Source organism: Pteronotus mesoamericanus, unplaced genomic scaffold, assembly GCF_021234165.1.
Source record: "Pteronotus mesoamericanus isolate MK-2021 breed Mesoamerican mustached bat unplaced genomic scaffold, CSHL_Meso_final contig_42, whole genome shotgun sequence".
NCBI classification, from domain to species: domain Eukaryota; kingdom Metazoa; phylum Chordata; class Mammalia; order Chiroptera; family Mormoopidae; genus Pteronotus; species Pteronotus mesoamericanus.
The window spans coordinates 13,838,823-13,856,651 of record NW_026555157.1 but is presented as its reverse complement, the minus strand read 5'-3'; the positions used below and the strand labels follow the sequence as shown (position 1 = coordinate 13,856,651).

At 37.6% G+C, this 17,829-nt stretch overlaps 2 protein-coding genes across 3 annotated transcripts in view; one reads left to right on the top strand and one right to left on the bottom strand.

Annotated features, from left to right (window-relative positions):
- CMSS1 (cms1 ribosomal small subunit homolog) overlaps positions 1 to 17,829 on the bottom strand; it is a 370,489-nt gene that overhangs the window by 239,102 nt on the left and 113,558 nt on the right. The window lies entirely within an intron of this gene.
- FILIP1L (filamin A interacting protein 1 like) overlaps positions 1 to 17,829 on the top strand; it is a 291,626-nt gene that overhangs the window by 165,639 nt on the left and 108,158 nt on the right. The window contains exons 2-3 of the mRNA XM_054577353.1: positions 12,902 to 13,151; positions 13,894 to 14,067. Of these exons, the coding sequence (XP_054433328.1) occupies positions 12,912 to 13,151; positions 13,894 to 14,067 (414 nt within the window). The 5' untranslated portion in view covers positions 12,902 to 12,911. The remainder of the gene's footprint in view (positions 1 to 12,901; positions 13,152 to 13,893; positions 14,068 to 17,829) is intronic.

The following is a 17,829-nucleotide window of genomic DNA, read 5'->3' as shown; positions in this document are numbered from 1 at the left end:
AAGCAGCTCTCTGCTCCTTGCAATCCTTCTCCTCCTTGGCTCCTGGGGCATAGCTCCGTCTTCTGCTTCTATGTCTCTGCCAGACACTCAAGCATTGGTGGCCTTCCTCCTTTTCTCTACCTCCCACCACCCCCCTCCTTTTTTTTAAATAAAGAGAACTATGTTTACAAACCAATATTATGTCCCTGGTACTTCCATTTTAAATCTTTTATGATCACCATTTCTAACTATACAGAAAGTAGAAAAAATAATATAACAAAGCTCATGTGCCCATCACCCATCTTCAACAATCCTTAATACTTGTTTCTCTTCTACCCTCTGCCTTTATTTTTTCTGGAATATTTAAAGTAAATCTCGAGACATCACGTCATTTTAAACTTAGACACTTTTTTATATACCTAGAAAAATAAAAAGGACTTTCTCTAACATAAATACAATGCTATTAACACATTTAACAAAATTAACAATAATTTCTTGCTATCATCTAATATATAATCTACATTCAAATTTTGTTGGTCTTCTTTTCTCACACTCCATAAACAATCAACAGCTAACACCAAGGCAACTTTCGACTGCCTTGTTGAAGACTTTAAAGGCTTTATCTCACTTTTCATTTTCTCTCCACTGCAAAGGGCCCCAAAACATGAAAGCAGTATCACTGAATAAATTAGCTTAATCTTTTCTTTTTTTATTTATATATTGAGGATATTTCCTTATATTATTAAATATTCTTTAAATACTTGACTCTTACTTGCTGCCCAATTGGCTAACTTAGAGATATTCCATAATTTCTTTAACTATTTTCCATTATTGGACACTTGGTTGTTTCATCTTCACTAGTATAAACAACTCTGTGATGAACAGCTAAAAAAAAAAACTGTACTACCTGTACTTTTTCTTATCCTCCAAAGCCCAACTTATTCCTCAAGTGCTTACACTAATCTCTTTGGTGAAGTTAGTCATTTCACTTCATATGTTCCCGAAACACTTTGTTCACTGGACATTTTTTACAGTATTTACTGGTACTTTGTATTTATTCATGAACTGGTATATCTACCACACTAAGTTGTGAGTTTCTCAACACCTCAGTATTTCACCTGCAAAATAAGGATAATAATACCAACTCCATATGTCTGAGTTTAAAAAAAGATATAAAGAACAGAAATTATGGATCATATTATCTGAAAGATAATGGAAGCTTTCCTAAAGTTAGTTTCCTTCTTTTCCCATAATATGAGAAAGTATAAATGTGTCAGACTAGGCTTACATGTCTGGAGGCAAGGAGTTAAATTTTCCCAAGTTAAACTGAGTATAAATGAAGTACACCAGAGACACTGGGAAAGGACTGAAACGGCTACAAGGTCTAGCACAGCCCAGGGACTTCACCAGTTGCAATGTTTTCTCTGTAACACACATCTCTTTATTCTCCTCTCAGGTCCTTAGGTAAAAGAGAAAGGAAAGATGTCATGTTGTAATTTATAGATGGAAACTCTTGATCTCTGAATCTCTTATTCACCTCTGAGCTCTTTATTATGTTGGGTCTACAGAAGTCCTAAAAATGCTCAGGGTGACTAGTGGGTGAGGAAGAGATCGAGAAAGCTAAGAAAATTTTGTGGAAGACTTTGGGTACTCTGAAAGGTGCATTCTGTCTTTCAGGATTCACATCTTCCTAGAGCTGGAAGAAATGGGTTGGTCTATGAACAGGCAGTGTTGCTCTGGAAAATAGCAACAGAGTTGTAGGCAAGAGATCTGAGTTCTGGAGCTGGTTCAGGGTATGACCGTGGGCACATCAGTTAATTGTGCTGGGCCTCAGTTGCAGAATAAGGAGACTGAACAAAACTGGTTCCAAGAGCTGAAGGGACAAAAATTCAAAGAGAATAGGAAGGTTAAGTGACTGGCTCAGTATCACCATACTTCTAAGAAAAACCAGAGAGCAGAATTGGAAGAAATATGAAAAGTGATGTAGTTTGAAAACTGTTAAAAGAATCACATGATTTTCGAGAGCTCTGATCTAGTGCTGGGAATACGGCATTTAAAAATGAATTTAAAGCTAACTTGGACTATATGAAAATAATTTTCTTTTTCTGTTGTATTCCACAAAGATCTGGAAAACATTCCCAGCCCTGTGTCAACCTTAGATGAGAAAAGAATCTTTAAAGAGCCACTGATTTGTAATGGAAAACTTGGATAAATCAACTATTTATATTCTGAGATTTTTACATTTCTTTTTGTCCTTTCTTCAGAACACACAGCTAAGAAAAGCCATGATGTAAGTGTGCTCTATTAGACCTCATCAGCAGGCTGTTTATTCTGTATCTACAAGCCTACCAGCTTCTTTGACCTACAGTACAGCACTTAGTGGATAAATAACCAAAGAAAACATTCAAGCCACACACACACACACACACACACACACACACACACACACGTTTTTGATTAGCATGGACCTAGAAAGCAACAGGCATCAGACTACCTAATTTTTCATCTCTGCCTCAAGGTTTATTAGCCAAAGTTATTTAAGCTTTCTGAACCTCAAGTTTATCTTGAACACAGGACAAATAATTACCTACCTACTGACGTATCAAGCAAAATACACATGAAAGGTATTGTAAGCACTCACCTGATAAGCTGGAATAAATCGTCATTAAATGCTTACTTTCAAATTTCTAGATTTGTACTTAAAATTCCAACTGTGATCGAACATCAGAAGAGCTACTCTGATCTCCTGAAGAAAATACTGTGACCACTTTACTCCTTTTCTTGTGTTTAATATCTGGAAAATTTTGTCTAACTCCATGTATTCTTTAAGAAACACCAGGCCTAATGAAGAATAGGTCTAATGGGGTATAATCAAATGTGTGTGTGACACTGTGTGTTGGGTGAGACAGTCTAAACTAGACAGTGTGAGGAGTGGTTGGAGAAGCTGAGTTTCATCTGGAAAAGTAAAAAATAGAGCCCTTCCCATTGAAAGACTACAGTGTGGCAAGAGGAGTCGACTTGGTTGATTAAGTTCTGGAAGCAGAAGCAGGATAAATGAATGAAGTTCCTGGGGGCTGGATTTGGTTTATAAGGAAGTACTTTCAGACACTTAGAGCTGTGTCACAATTGAGCAGGTGATCACAGAAAATGCTGAATGTCTGGTAGGTGGGGGATGGAGGAGATGACTACTACACTGTCCTCTACACCTCATTATTTGATTTTTCTCTTTCTGTAACTTTGACATTCTCTTAGGACTCAGAGTACTTCGGAATACAATTCCAAATCACACATTCTCAAGTTTCATTACCTTCTATGAAGACCTATCCATGCCTTCCCTACAAGGAAAAACACCATTAAAAGAACATTTCAATGATTTTTACTGAAAATGGAAGAAGATAAAGGTTGCCATTGCTAAATTAGGTTATCTGGTTGTCCGTGCATCTTTTTTTAGCCACTAGATAGCTTTACTGCAACTGGCTGAATTTAGTGTCTTCAAATTTGGGTGACTAGGGCAATAAAAGGAAACAAATTTTTGACTTTTTTTTATTTTAAGTGGAACCAAATAAAATACTCCACAGGATTTTTTCCCAAATGTGGCCATGCAAGCACAACCTGGCTGGTTTGCAACTGAGCACTGTTAACATCTATTTATAGTCAGTATTTTCATAGATGAATCACATTTACCATGAGACAGTTAATATTAAGGGCTCAACGAGCTCTGCTGAGAACCCAATGATCTTACTACATCTCTTTCCATTCCCCTTCTAGGGAACTAGGTTATAGCTTAATGGTTCCACAAAGAGAGACAGGGAAATCCAAATGGAAATGTAGTGCTAGCAGACAGCCTGCTCCCTAAATTGAGCAGAGTATGGGATGTTAAACACATTCAACTTAAGGCCTTGAGTCCCTCCCAGTTCTGTTCCTCGGTGATGAGTGACCTACAGTTAGCACAGACTGGTTCTGCATAATGTAGCCATCTTCCCGTTAAAACAATTCACCCCTAAATCTCCTACCAAACCAAGTTTAAACAACACTGCTTTATAAAATCTCACACCGATTAAAAAACAGGACTAATGATTGTTAAAGGTGTTGTCAAATAAAAAGGAGAAGTGTAGTGGGTGTTCATGCATGTTATGCATGTGAGGGTATGTGTGGGGAGGTTGTGATGAGGAAGAACAGAAGGTCAGGGCATATGATCAAAGGTTTTCAAAATTCAGCGACAATAACTGGAGATTTATATTAAGTTTTGGAGATCTAGTCTCACTTCCCACTGGCAGATGTATATGGGCTCTCTCTCACTCCTGCTCTCTTTGAATTTGGTGTAGGCACCAGCACTACCACCCTGATGTTGATATTAATTCCTTTGCCTTTGATATCTCCTTATCAGAGTCACCACCCTTAATTTACCTTTGGTAAGCTCTTTTAGTCTAAACTTTTAATATTAATTAAGATAATACACACAAAGCACTTCAAACAGTGTCTGGCATATGGTAAGAGAAGTAGCTACTTTTATTATTAGATTCTTAGCACCGTTTTTCTAAATTTCTAGTCAGTGGTTCACAGATGAATCATTTTGACCATGAGGCAGTTCCTACTCAGAGCCAACCAGCTCTGCTAAGGACTGCATGATTCAGTCATTCAATGAATTCCTGCTGAGGTCCAACTCTGACAGATGCTGTGGATATAAATATGAACAACAGGGCCCTGTGCTCATGGAGAGTGAACACAAAATCTATTACCAGGTACTATTATCTCCCTTTTACATTCGAAGGCTCAGGGAGGTTTAGGAACTTGTCCAAGGCCACAGAGCTAACATACTGGAACCCCTATTTATATGCAGTTCCATCTGATTTCAAAATCTCATACTCTTTCCATTATGCTATACCTCTTGGCACTCCCAAGATGCCAGCAAAGTAGTGGAGAAAATCATATTAGGGAATGACAATCCATTCAAATAAGTTTCTCTACATAAATAATATATAAAAACAAAACATCTTCATTGAATGGACCAATTGCTGAAAGAGCCAGTGAGTTGTGAATTCATGTTGTTCAGATTTCTGCGTAATTCTGGGGACTCAGAATTAACTGTACCCATATCAATACATGGGACATTAGTCCAGATATGAAAATGAGCTAGTATAAATTATCTAGCACTATACTTGACATAGATGGTGATTCATATGTGTTTGTTAATGACAGTGAATCAGGACTTTTCCTTTACTATGTTTACCTTCTTGTAAGACCCTAAGTAGATATGGCATAATGATTTGCTGGACTCTGGAGGCAGACAGCACAAGTAAGGACCTGGCTTTGCCATTTTCTAGCAGTATGACCTTCATCGAGTTACTTAATAGCTATAAGGCTCAGCTTCCTTCTTTGCAAAATGGGGATAAATAACAGTGGTTCTGAAGACTAAATGAGTCAATCAAAGGAAAGCATTTGGAAGAACTAAGTAAGTACTGAATAAATGAAAGCTGCTGCTGCTGCTATTGTTAGTATTACTATTATTACTATTATTATTATTATTTTCTTCTTGAATCCGAGTAATTTTGATGGGCTACCTCAATATCATATAGTAAATGATTAAGACCAAAGACAGTTTTTTTCTTTGGGGTCTTTTGAAGTTCCTTTATATAAACAAAGTATCCTTTCCACCATTCAAACAGGAAAATAAACAGGTACAAGGAGACTAAATGATGTCTGAACAGCACCCAATTATGTAGAATAAGCAATGTTTGATACGTGAGACTGATAAAAAAATGACTAAGAAAACTTTTATAGTAAGGAGTTGGCTGTGGGGGATGGGGTGTTGGGGAAAGGCAGTAGGTAGAATAGGCTGCTATTTACATTTGGCAAATTCCTGTTAACGAAATTAGGCAAATAATTGCAATTTCTCTACTAGTCCTTCTCCAGCATCGACACATCCTTACCAATATCCACCACAATTTCAATCAGCTTAAACTCAAGAAAAACTGACTGAGGTCACCACACAGAAAAACAAAGCAGAATCTGCTTCTCAGGGCCAACTGCCCTGTATTTGTATCCATAGAGACTAGACAACAGAGAATCACAGAATTCTAAAGTGGCAAGTACCAGGACCTCAGAGATCATCCAGTCCCAGGTCCAAATCCTGCAGTCAGGGGATCTGTTAAGGGATGAGGAAGAGGGTAGAGGTCAGTGGAAAGAACCCTGATCTTTGTTCAATTATAAATGACCTCGTGGGGTTAACCTACCTAATATCCTCATTTTGTAAGTGACAACCTGGAGCCTGGCTAATTAAATGAAGAGCGGGGATCAGAAGCCAGGTTTCCTGATTCTCAGTTTATCACTCTTTTACACTCGTGAAGGCTGTCATTCTATGGCTATGCTAGACATTGGTAAAAAAACAAACAAACAAAAAAAAAACATTAGGTTGTGTAAAGCTAATAAGCAGTTTTTCTCCTTGCAAAACCATCAGGCATTATGTCACTGCCGGCACTTTATGAAAAGAGTAAGGCATTAATATTTGGTTTAAACAAAAGCAACTTTCCATTCCTTTTTTTGGGGGGGTGGAGGATAACCTGAAAATCTCAAACCACTGTTGCTATTACAAAATTTTTCTTTTCCTCAGTATGCACCTCTGGGCCAACCGCAGATGCATTAAAAATTTGCCAAGAGAAACAATGAAGTAACTGATAATACAAGGTATAAGAGTATCATGAAATTCATGTCTTTGTTTTCTTCCTCTAGATACATAATTACTTCTCATCACTGATCATTTTGTGGTTGTTGGCAGAAGGGCCAGGAAACTCCACCACTGTAAACATGCAGAGACACACACTACTCAGTAGCTCAGAGGTCTGCACATGATAGGTCTGTTCACAAATCCAACATGCATGCCAGCAAGAGTGTTCATATTAGTATCTTAGCTCCCCAAAAGGACTGGTGGTCTCAGAACTCTAATTGGCTTAAAAAGAATAAGCACAGTATAAAAATGTTTCAGGTCATTACTTTTTAAATTACTTATACGTATCATTATTGGCAAATGACTTGTGCTGTCCAAGCAGATTTCACCTAACCCCCTTTAAGAATGGGCAAGGGAAGCTAGGATTTTTGGAATTCTATTCAGTTTTCTGCAGCAGTTCAAGGTTGTCTTGAACTCAAAGGGCATGATGCATGAGCAAAGCTTAGCAAACCCCGCTAAATAGAGTAAACATTACCTTGAAATTCTGGAAGGAATACCATGGTTAAAATTGATGATGGCAGGGAAATACTAATTGATTAGCAGCAGAACACAAGATGGTTCTTGCACATTTGGAAAATGAATATGTAGGCAAGAAGAAAATACAGGAATGCACAATATCAGTAACAAAAATAAACATGTAATCCTAGGATACTGAAAGAAGTAAATACTTTATCTCTTTTAAACTAGATTTTTATTGGATTTTTATAGAAACATGAAACTGTAGGTGTGGTAAAACTACAGTTTTCCCAAAAATGGCTGCAGGTAACCTTCCCATTCTTCTGCAATGTGACTTTGCAGCTTCTTCCATCAAGAGGTAAAATTTATTTTCCCACTTCTTGAATCGGGGCTGACCTTGAAATATTCTTTCACCAATAAAAATGAGACCCTGGAGTTTTGGCTTTCACATTTTTGGAATGCTGCCCTGAGATCACCAGGTGGGGAAGCCTGGTCTAGCCTACTGGAGGTTCAGAACCCTTGCAGAGCAGAGATAAGGTGATCCAGCTGAAGTCTTCTAGTCCAAGAAGCTGACAGATATGTGAGAGAGCCCGTCTTAGACCAACCGGTCCGGCTGAGCCGCCAGATGACTGAAGCTGCAGAGTGACTCAGAATTTTGAGTCACTGTTGTTTAGGCTCTACCTAAGTTCTGGGGTAACCATTCACCTTGCTGAATACCCATGATATAAGAAGCACCAGGTCAGATACCTTGTAAGAGACATAAATGAAGATCAATATTGACTAGAAGACATCAGTAAACCTGTCCTTCATATGCAAACACATCTACAACTAGAATGGCATGCAATACTCATTTGTTTTAAATAAATCTAATCTAAGTTAACAACCTTCCGTTATTCCTACAGGCCAAAGCAAGGGGCTTTCTGGAGTGTTCAGAAACAATCCAGTGAGGTTAGAGAAAAATAATCAAATAACATTATTTTTAACTAATATTTTTCCCTTTGATTCTTCAAATGTTTTCATAAGGTACATTATATATATGGTTTCATATAGTACACAGCATATACTACATATGATAGTATATGAACATTATTCATAAATACATAAATATATACATTATAGGGTTTTTTACTTACAAGGTCTGTCTGGAAAAAGTCCAACCATTGTTGTATAACAAGAATGGTTTGCACCACTTCGATGTAACCTGGCAGCCAAGGAGAGTGGATGGGAATGTGCATGTGTGAACAATGACAACTTCACTGTACTAGTCAGTGGAGGCGGTAGATATCAAAACGAGCTTGTGTAATGTGTGGTCATCACATTCAAAATGACTGAACGAGTAGAGCCATGAATCTTCATCAAATTTTGTGTTAAGCATGAACATTTCTCTGCAAAACCATTTGGATGATTCAGAAGGCCACAGCTATGGGCAATTGGTGACTGGCTGCTTCATCATGACAATGTGCCCACGCATGCATCATGTCTTGTGCAGCAGTTTTTTGGCAAAACATCAAATCACCCAGGTGACTCAGCCCCACGACAGCCCAGATTTGGTGCCCTGTGCCTCTGGGCTTTTCCCAAGACCAAAATCACCTTTGAAAGGGAAGACATTTCAGACCACTGGTGAGATTCAGGAAAATACGATGGGGCAGCTGATGGCAATTGGGAGAACTGTGTGAGGTCCCAGGGTGCCTACTGTGAAGGGGACGGAGGCATCATTGTCCTATGAACAATGTTTCTTGATTCTTGTATCTTCTTTAATAAACATCTATCTTTTCCATAGGGCATGGCTGGACACTTACTGGACAGGCACTGTGCATCTCACACACATCCTCGACTCTCCACCCATCACAGACCTATACCTCTCCTATGCCTTCACTTTTCTCAGACAGATGAATCCTTCCATAGCTACCTAGGGAAGGATCAGTGATAGCTACTGTCACAGATCATTGTTCATCTATATTGTTATCGATGAATAGCCACTTCAACAGGCTATATACTCTTTTCAGACAAGGTTATCTGCAACCATTTGTCTTCGGCAGTATAGCATAATGGCATTATGGCATGATTTTTAAGAGAGCAGGTTCTGCAGCCAGGTTGCCTGGATCCAAATCCCAGTTTTACCACTTATTAGCTGTGCAGCTAGTAAGTTATCTGTGCTTCCACTTCTTTGCTATAAATGGAGATAATATTCCCTATCTCACAGAGCTGTTGTGAGACTAGAATGAGTTAATACATGTCAAATGCTTAGAAGAATGCCCAGCACCATAGTAAGTACTCATAAGCATTAGCTATCATGAACATTACCACCCCCTGCCAGCATCACTACTACCACCATTTTTCTATTAGACATTTACTCCAATGTCTAACAGAGTAAATGTTAGGTGGAGGGAAGTGAGAAGGGCATGTGTTGTAGAACAAATACATTATGTGATGTGTTAAAATTTTGAAAGTGACTGTTTCAAATTTCATAATTCTTTCATAATTTCATAGCAGGATAATATAACTTGAAGGCAAAGTGGCTCACTAGCATCAGCTGACAGTTGGTGAGTTACTGACAAATAAAACGTAAATAATTAGAATATGAAACAATAAAAACCTTTGAGTTCTGCTTTTACAGCCTTGATAAGGTGAGGCTATAAAGAAATTCTCAGCTGAAAATTATTATTGGGATTTTTTCCTTAAGCATTTTTTTTTTTTTAACTGTAATCTCTCCGCTAGTGGAAATCATCAGACACAGGTTTACAGCATATCTACATGTAGTATTTTGATTTTTGTGGATTTCTTACAAGATGCAGACTCACAAATCCATCTCTTCTAAATATACTACCGATAACCTATGCTAGAAGAAAGGCACAGTGGCAAAAATTGTTATATATCATAGGGAAAGGGGTCACAGATATCCCCTTCCCCCTCACTTCACAGATTAGGATGCTGGGACCAGAGAGGGTCAGTGTCTTAACTAAGTCCCACAGCTGATAATTTTCCTTTGACTACTGTCAAGTTCAGTGCTCTTCTCATGATCCCAGTTTTAGAAACTATTTCCATAAACCTTTAGAGTAAAAGTGTGTTTAAGAGAAATAAGAAAGCCATACCATAAATAACCATCTTAGTGCATGACGCACAGTGGGTTCCACAAATGCTTGTTGAAGGATGAGTAGAGGGATGAACAGAGGCCTAGCTGGCTGGCTGTGAAGGCCTCAAGGCCTGAACTCAGGTCTCTCAAGTGGTGCCAGCAAGCCGAGGCTGGTGAGAAGGGCCGCTTCTTAAAGAGAGAACCGAGCAAAAACACAAAATCATTTCCCCCTGTAATCATGCCTCATATCTCACTTAATAAAAGAGATAATCAAATAAACTGGCTTCTCTTCTTGAATTTTTCCTTGAACTATAAGGTAATATAGATTCACGCTAAATTTTTTAAGAATAAATTAATAATATTCATAATTGATACTGTTTGTTGAGTGCCAATTTTGTGTACCAGCCATGCTGCAAACTTTTGACACGTGTTGACATTTAATTCTCACAGCAACTTTAATTTACAAATGTACTACACTGTTATCATCTTCATTTTTCACATGAGAAAACTGAAGCACATAAGACTAACTAACTTGCCTGAAGTTTTATGGCCAGTAACTAATGGGGTAAGTATTTGAACTCAGGCAGTATGGTTCCCAAGTGCATGGTTTTAACCACTCTTTTATAGTGTTGCTCTTCAAGTTTTGGTTTCCAGTACAAATTATAATTAAAAAATATTAAAAATTGATACATTTGACTCAATTAAAATTTAAAACTTCTATACTGCCCCAGTCAATGTGGCTCAGTTGGCTGGAGTGTTGCTCCATAAACCGAAAGATTGCAGGTGAGATTCCCGGTCAGGGCACATGCCCAGGTTGCAGGCGTGGTTCCTGGTCCAGGCACATACAGAAGGCAACCAATCGATGTTTCTCTCACACCAATGTCTCTCTCCCTCTGGAAGCAATATATATATATCCTCAGTGAGGATTTAAAAAAATAAATGAAAACTTCTATACCATAAAAGACACAGTGAAGTGAAAATGCAAGACGCAGACTAGAAAAGATAATAGCAAAACATTTAATCAACGAAACAGTAATTTATAGAATATGTAATTAATTCTTACAACTCCATAAGAAAAAGACAATCAATACAAAAGAAAAAGGGGCAAACACCATGAAAACAAGCAATTTATAAAGAAACCCAAATGGCCTCTCAACACAGAAAAGGATGTCCATCTTACTAATAATTACAGGGTAAATATTAAAAATTTCACTTATTAGACTGGAAAAAATATAAATTCATTAATAGAAGGTGTTTATGAAGATATGGAGCAATGAGAACTCTCTTACTCTGCTATAAATGGGCACTCCATTTAGGAGAGCAATAAATCCATAGTAATATGGAGAACACACACACTCCACATTCCAGAAATTCTACTCCTATGTCCAAAAAGTATTCCCTAGAGAAATGAATGTACACAAGAAAAAATATGTACAAGAATGTTCATAGCAACAGTTTTTCTAATACTGAAAAACTGTAAACTACTTAAATTTCCATCAACAGTAAAATGAATAAGTAAATGGTGGACTAGTCATATAATGAAATACTATACAGCTATCAAATAAAGTGGAACAAGGAAGAATATAGGATGTAAAAGAATGCTTTAGAAAGATATGTTCAATATGTTATTTATACAAGGTGTAGAAATATGCAAAGCAATACTATATATTGTTCAGTAACATATATAAATATTTTAAAAAGTATAAAACATGCATAGGGTTGATACATGCCAAATAAAGATGGTTATTTCTGGGGTGGGAAGGGTAAAGAGTGGGTTAAGGAAGAGATACATAAAGGGCTTCACTGTATCTCTAATATTTTACTTAAAAATGTTTTCCAGTATATATAGTAAAGGAAGATTTTATAAATTTGTATGGTGGCATGTATTGGTTCATTATATTTTCCATACTTTTCTGTATGCTTGAGTTTTTTCAGACTTTTAAAGAAATATTATTAAAAACTAAAGGCAAAGCATTAATGATGGTTAGTTTCATGATTTGTAGGGATTAGTAAAATAAATAGTCAGTACATTATTGAAGCAGACTATAAGCTCAATTGATATCTCTTTTCATTAGATACCTCAAAGTAGGCCAATTTTCCTTGCTGTTATAAATTAATTTGGATAATTATACAATCAGATCTGGGGCTAATGTGTTCCTCAAATAGTAACTTATTTCATATTGTTTCTTTAATGATCAACTACTACAGGCAGCAGTGTCCATATTTTGGAGATGAGGGTCCTAAATATAGCTTTTTGGCTTGTCCAAGGATAGATGTGAAATTGTAGCAGAAGTTCAGAGATATAGCCAGGGATCAAGCCTTCATTCCTTTAATATTATACTTTGTCGTCACAAGAAAATAACCCAAGGTATTTGGTAGCAGTAATTCTGATACTTCTATCTTAACGGAACCCTGAGGTTGAATGTTTGGCAGATGAACTTCAAATACTGTTTACCCATGGACATGGTGGACTTAATCAAAGCAGAACACATTTTTTTAAATGTTGACTTTAAAAACAAAGGTGTAAATGAGACTGTGATGTATGGGTCTGACAATACTGTTCTCTGCTGTAAATACAAGAGTGCAGACTTGTATTAAAGCAGTAATAGGTGCCCTTATTAAAAATTCCACTTTCATTAAAAGTCACAGATTGTCTTCCTTCTTTCCAGTCCTTAAAGAATGCGTTCCAGAAGCAGTGACACAGAGGGCTCAGCCCTAAAGCAATTTCCAAGACATAGTAAAGAGCACAGTTTCCAAGGGCCTGAAGACATGAAGCAGAGGCAGCAAGACAAAGACCCCACCAGTGATGCGGATGCAATTCTACATCCCACGTCACACAGTGGTAATGGCCACCAAGGAGAAGACCTCTCAAGAGATGACCTATTATTTCTTCTAAGCATTTTGGAGGGAGAACTGCAGGTCAGCTGAGTTCAAATTATCCCCGTCATGCTACAAGGGGAAGGCTGCTTGTGAATTTGGTGTGTATGTTGCCACAGAAATATATATCTATGGTTCATACTTGTCTATACATGAAAGAAAGTGTAAGTACACATACACAGAATTCTTTTCTGCCAACTTGAAGGGCAATTAATCACATCTAAAAGGGTTGTTGTATGACATGCAATTGGCATGCATGTTGTGAAAGGTCATATCCTCTGCCGATGCCGCTCACAAGCTTCAGTGCGGAGGCATGTACGTGTAACAATAATACCAGATGACTTCTGGACTGGTTTAAATAACAATAGGTGCATTTGCACCCCAGGTGAACTGGCTCTTAGGACTTGCCCTGGCATTGTTAACCTACATAAAACACTAAAAACAGCTGCTACACATACAGGAGACTCTTATTTCCTATCCCTTAAAAACACAAATGCCAGTCCATTGAGGGGTATCATGTTATCTGCTTGTCAAATACAATAAAAAATGTAGAGTTTCTCAATGTTGTATAGTGATCAATTTTTAAAACATTATTAATGTGCAATTATATTGTAAGAAGGGGATGAAGGGACATGATTTTTGCTACCTTTTCTAAAAGGTGCTATAACTAAACATAATTTGTTTATATTTGAAATTTTAAAAAACAACAAACTCTAATAAGAAATCACTTTCAGAGACTGCTGGTAGATAAAGCGGCTTTCTGAAATGCCTTTTGTTGCTACAGGCTCGAGATGAAGTCATAGGCATTTTAAAGGCTGAAAAAATGGACTTGGCTCTGCTGGAAGCTCAGTATGGATTTGTCACTCCAAAAAAGGTGTTAGAGGCTCTTCAGCGAGATGCCTTTCAAGCTAAATCTGCACCTTGGCAGGAGGACATCTATGAGAAACCAATGAACGAGGTATGTACCACGTCAGGGCTGTACACCTGGGAGGTAGAAGTTCACCAGCTAGCCAAGCACTAGGCCTGGCAGTTGAACATGACATATAACTCCTTTTTGATTAAAGTTTTACATTTTAAGACATTTAAAATCTACCCAAGGTAGATAAATATCATGTTCTACAGAAAAGAAAAAGAGAATAAATCACAAACAGGGTGTTTTCCCTAGGTCTGCTTCTTGACATCAGACTAAAACCTAACAGATGCAAGAGAATCTCTCTCCTTCTGTCTCTGTCTCTGTCACCTCTCTCTCTCTCTACACACACACACACACACACACACACACACACACACACGCCTGAACTTCTGAACTTGTTTTGGGCGACTTGAATGCTATTCAGCTTACAGTAAAAAACAGATAAAGTTCAACCATAAAGGTTAATTTCTTTAAAAACACTGAAGTATTATGTCATACAAATTCTGAGCATGAATGGAAATGATATGAGGATCTGTCCAAGAAATAGAGTTTCAGAAAGCATGTATTTTAGATGAGTGCGTATCTTCCTTTTCCTTCAAAAGTTTAACGACAACAAAGACCTCTCCACTACCACATGTGTTCAGCAATGACAATGGCAAAGATGAGCAGCCTCAAAATGGCCACCACTGCACAAAGTTGCTGTACTGCTTGCTCTTTTATTTGCTGACATTTCTAAAACTCTTTGGCATCCTTCTTTTATTCTATTTTCCTCTGAGACCTCAATGGAAAATTTCATAATTTTTCATTTTTATAAAAAGGAAACAACCAGGAGCATGAGTTAAGGCTGGAGAGAATGAAAGCAAGTTTTGGACAAAGTTCCCCCACATAAGCTCTGGCAACCCACCTCAGGACTGACCTCCAATGTCCTTGCTATTCTCGTCTTGGGTGTCTCATGAGAGAAGACTACTGTCTTGCCAAATTGTGAAGGAGTTTGGTCATATGGATCTGCTTCTGAGTTGTGAGCATGAGACCACCCAAAGTCTGTTAACTTGTGCTTTAATCCAAATTTTAAACAAGAGGAATTGAAGCTGCAAGTCAATAGTGTTGAAACTCTATCCTGGCTCCCAACATAGTGACTGTGAAGCAGCATTAGGCACAAATTCCCCAACTCGTATGAGCACAAATGCAAATTAATGATACTGAACACATCCTGACAAAACTCCACGAATGACACAACCCCTCAACACTTCAATGTGAAATGAAACAAAATGTTTCCAAACTTATGCTGAAATCGGTAGGAAAAAGTTGTTACACAATAATTCTGCACACATGCAAAATTGGAAACAGCCTGACCCTCTACAAATGCTTTTCCCTGAAAGTTATCCATAATTTAGCCCTACTTTACAAATCTAACCCTCTTTGATTACTCCCTCAACAGATACCCCTACACACAAACAAACACACACACACACACACACACACACACGCATACACACACACACACCCCCCTCACATTCCTGCCTCCATGATTTGACCACTTTCTTCTCTTGCCTTGTTCTTTCCCCTTATAAATTTATCTCTCCTCAGCTGTCAGTTTATCCAATTCTTAGATGCCCATATAACTCTATCTACCCAACAACCCAACCACCCAGTTGTCTACCCTCTTCCTGTATCTAATGGGAAGTAACAGGTGAGAGGAAGATATCCAAAGAATAAACAGCTAAGGGAAATTCCCTAGACAGGGCTGAAGAAAACAGGCAGTGTTTCCACTAAGACTATACCCTAGTTACATCAGAATAAGGATCTACATGCTAAAAAAAAAAAAAAAAAAAAAAAATCTTTTTCTTTCTTTCATTATGGGGTATAAATTTCTCCCACCTTTTATTTTCTTCATAATGTTCTTTTGGAAAATCTCAAACATGTCTAGGGTAAACTAAAATGAATTTATCTATTCTTAAGGTAAAAAAAAAAAAAGAACAAACTGTTCTCAGTTACATCACTTGATAGAAACACTGACTTAAGCTAAAAAAACTGATGGAGGCGGGGGAGCTAGAACAAAGGATGAGAATGGGGAAGGGGGTAGCTGGGTTGTCAAGAGGGAGGGAGACGCAAGAACTCAGAGTTCACAGCAGCTTTAACCTCCTATAGCTTTCCAACCTTAGGTTCTATACGAGAACTTACCTTTAAAAAAATACTTGAGTTAATGGCCTAACATAGTCTTAGTTCTCAAGAAAAGATATTAAGAAAAATATCAGAACATAAAGGTAACTGTATACCTTATTAGCATTACCTATGGCAATCTTGAGAATACTTATTTTAAACAAAAAATAATTCAGATTTTTAAATGTCATTTTATTCATTTATTTAATATTTCTTAAAGAGCTGATGTATATAAATAGCTGTGGTTCCTGTACTCAGGGTGTTTAATGCCTGCAAGAGTGACAAACAACATGATCACACAATTGAACAATTACACATCCATTAATTTCTATGGTCAAAACCATGAAGCGCTATGAAAGAGTATAATGGGGGATCCAAGTTTGATAGAAGAATCAGGAAAGCCAAGACCCAGAGAATGAATAGGCGTTAATCAGGTAGAACATATAAAGGAATTCCATTTGCAGCAACATTGTGGACTGAATATCCAGTGAAATTATATTGCTAAAAATATACATAAAAACAAAAACAACAGATAAACTACCTAACATACTCTTGAATGTATGTATGAGCTTACACAGAAGCAAGAGAAGTTCTGAAGCTAGGGACTAAAAGGGAAATTTATATAGACTAGCTTCTGGCTCCATATATTTTGAATCCCTCTCCTCTCAATCCCCACACTTCCATTGCTGGGAATCAAAGGACACATTCATTCTGGGATATAATCTCTGTCCTTCCACCTTTATTTAACAATGGCTGAGTGAGCTGGCACAGTGGCCAGTTAAAGCATTTCTGGAAGCCTTTTGTACACTGAGATTGTTAGCAATAACTTGCCTATACATAGAAGTTACCGTGAGACTGACTGAGCTTCCCTTAGCAGGACCCCACAAATGTTCATAGCCTCTCCAAAACTACCTGAAATGAGAGTAAATATGATGATGGGTAAGTCAAAATAATAATAAAAAAAAATACAGATGTCTTAACTGATTACAATTAAAATGTATTACTTTTGAAATTTTACTAAATATAAGATTAGGTGAACACTCTGCTGGGGCCCTGGCAGGGCCTTGGAAAATCCCTGTGCAAGTGAGGGACATTAAAATTTAAGCTGCATGGTAAATTCTCCTCCTCTCTCTTTATGTGTGAGCATATGTGTACATTTTTAGAAACAAAGACTTGACTATGTTTGTAGACATGCTTTGAAGAGACAGAATTGGGGTCAAAGACATAACAGGTCAAAAACAAAAGTGCTGGAAGAAGATGAAAAAGGGATGTGGCAAAGAAGTTCATACAAGTGAGGTGATTAAGAATATAGAAGAACATAGGTAAGTTAAGAGAAGCAGAACTAGAAGAAAAAAGGACATCAGGCTTGATAGACTCTATTCAGTCAAGTAGGAGATAAAATTAAGAAGGTAATGATGTGCTCAACTCTAGTATTTAGAGAAAATAACATGGGCTTCAGAGGTGCCTTGAAGAAAGAGAAAGGCTGTTGTTGACCAGGCATAGGGACAGAGTCACAGGGAAGGTCCAGCTAAATCCGAAAATTGCCCACAATGCTACCAAGATCGAAGGTGGAAAGGTAAATTGTAGAGGGAGTGACCTGCGGCTCAGTAGATGACCAAGATAAGACTGAGAGAAGACTATCACCGT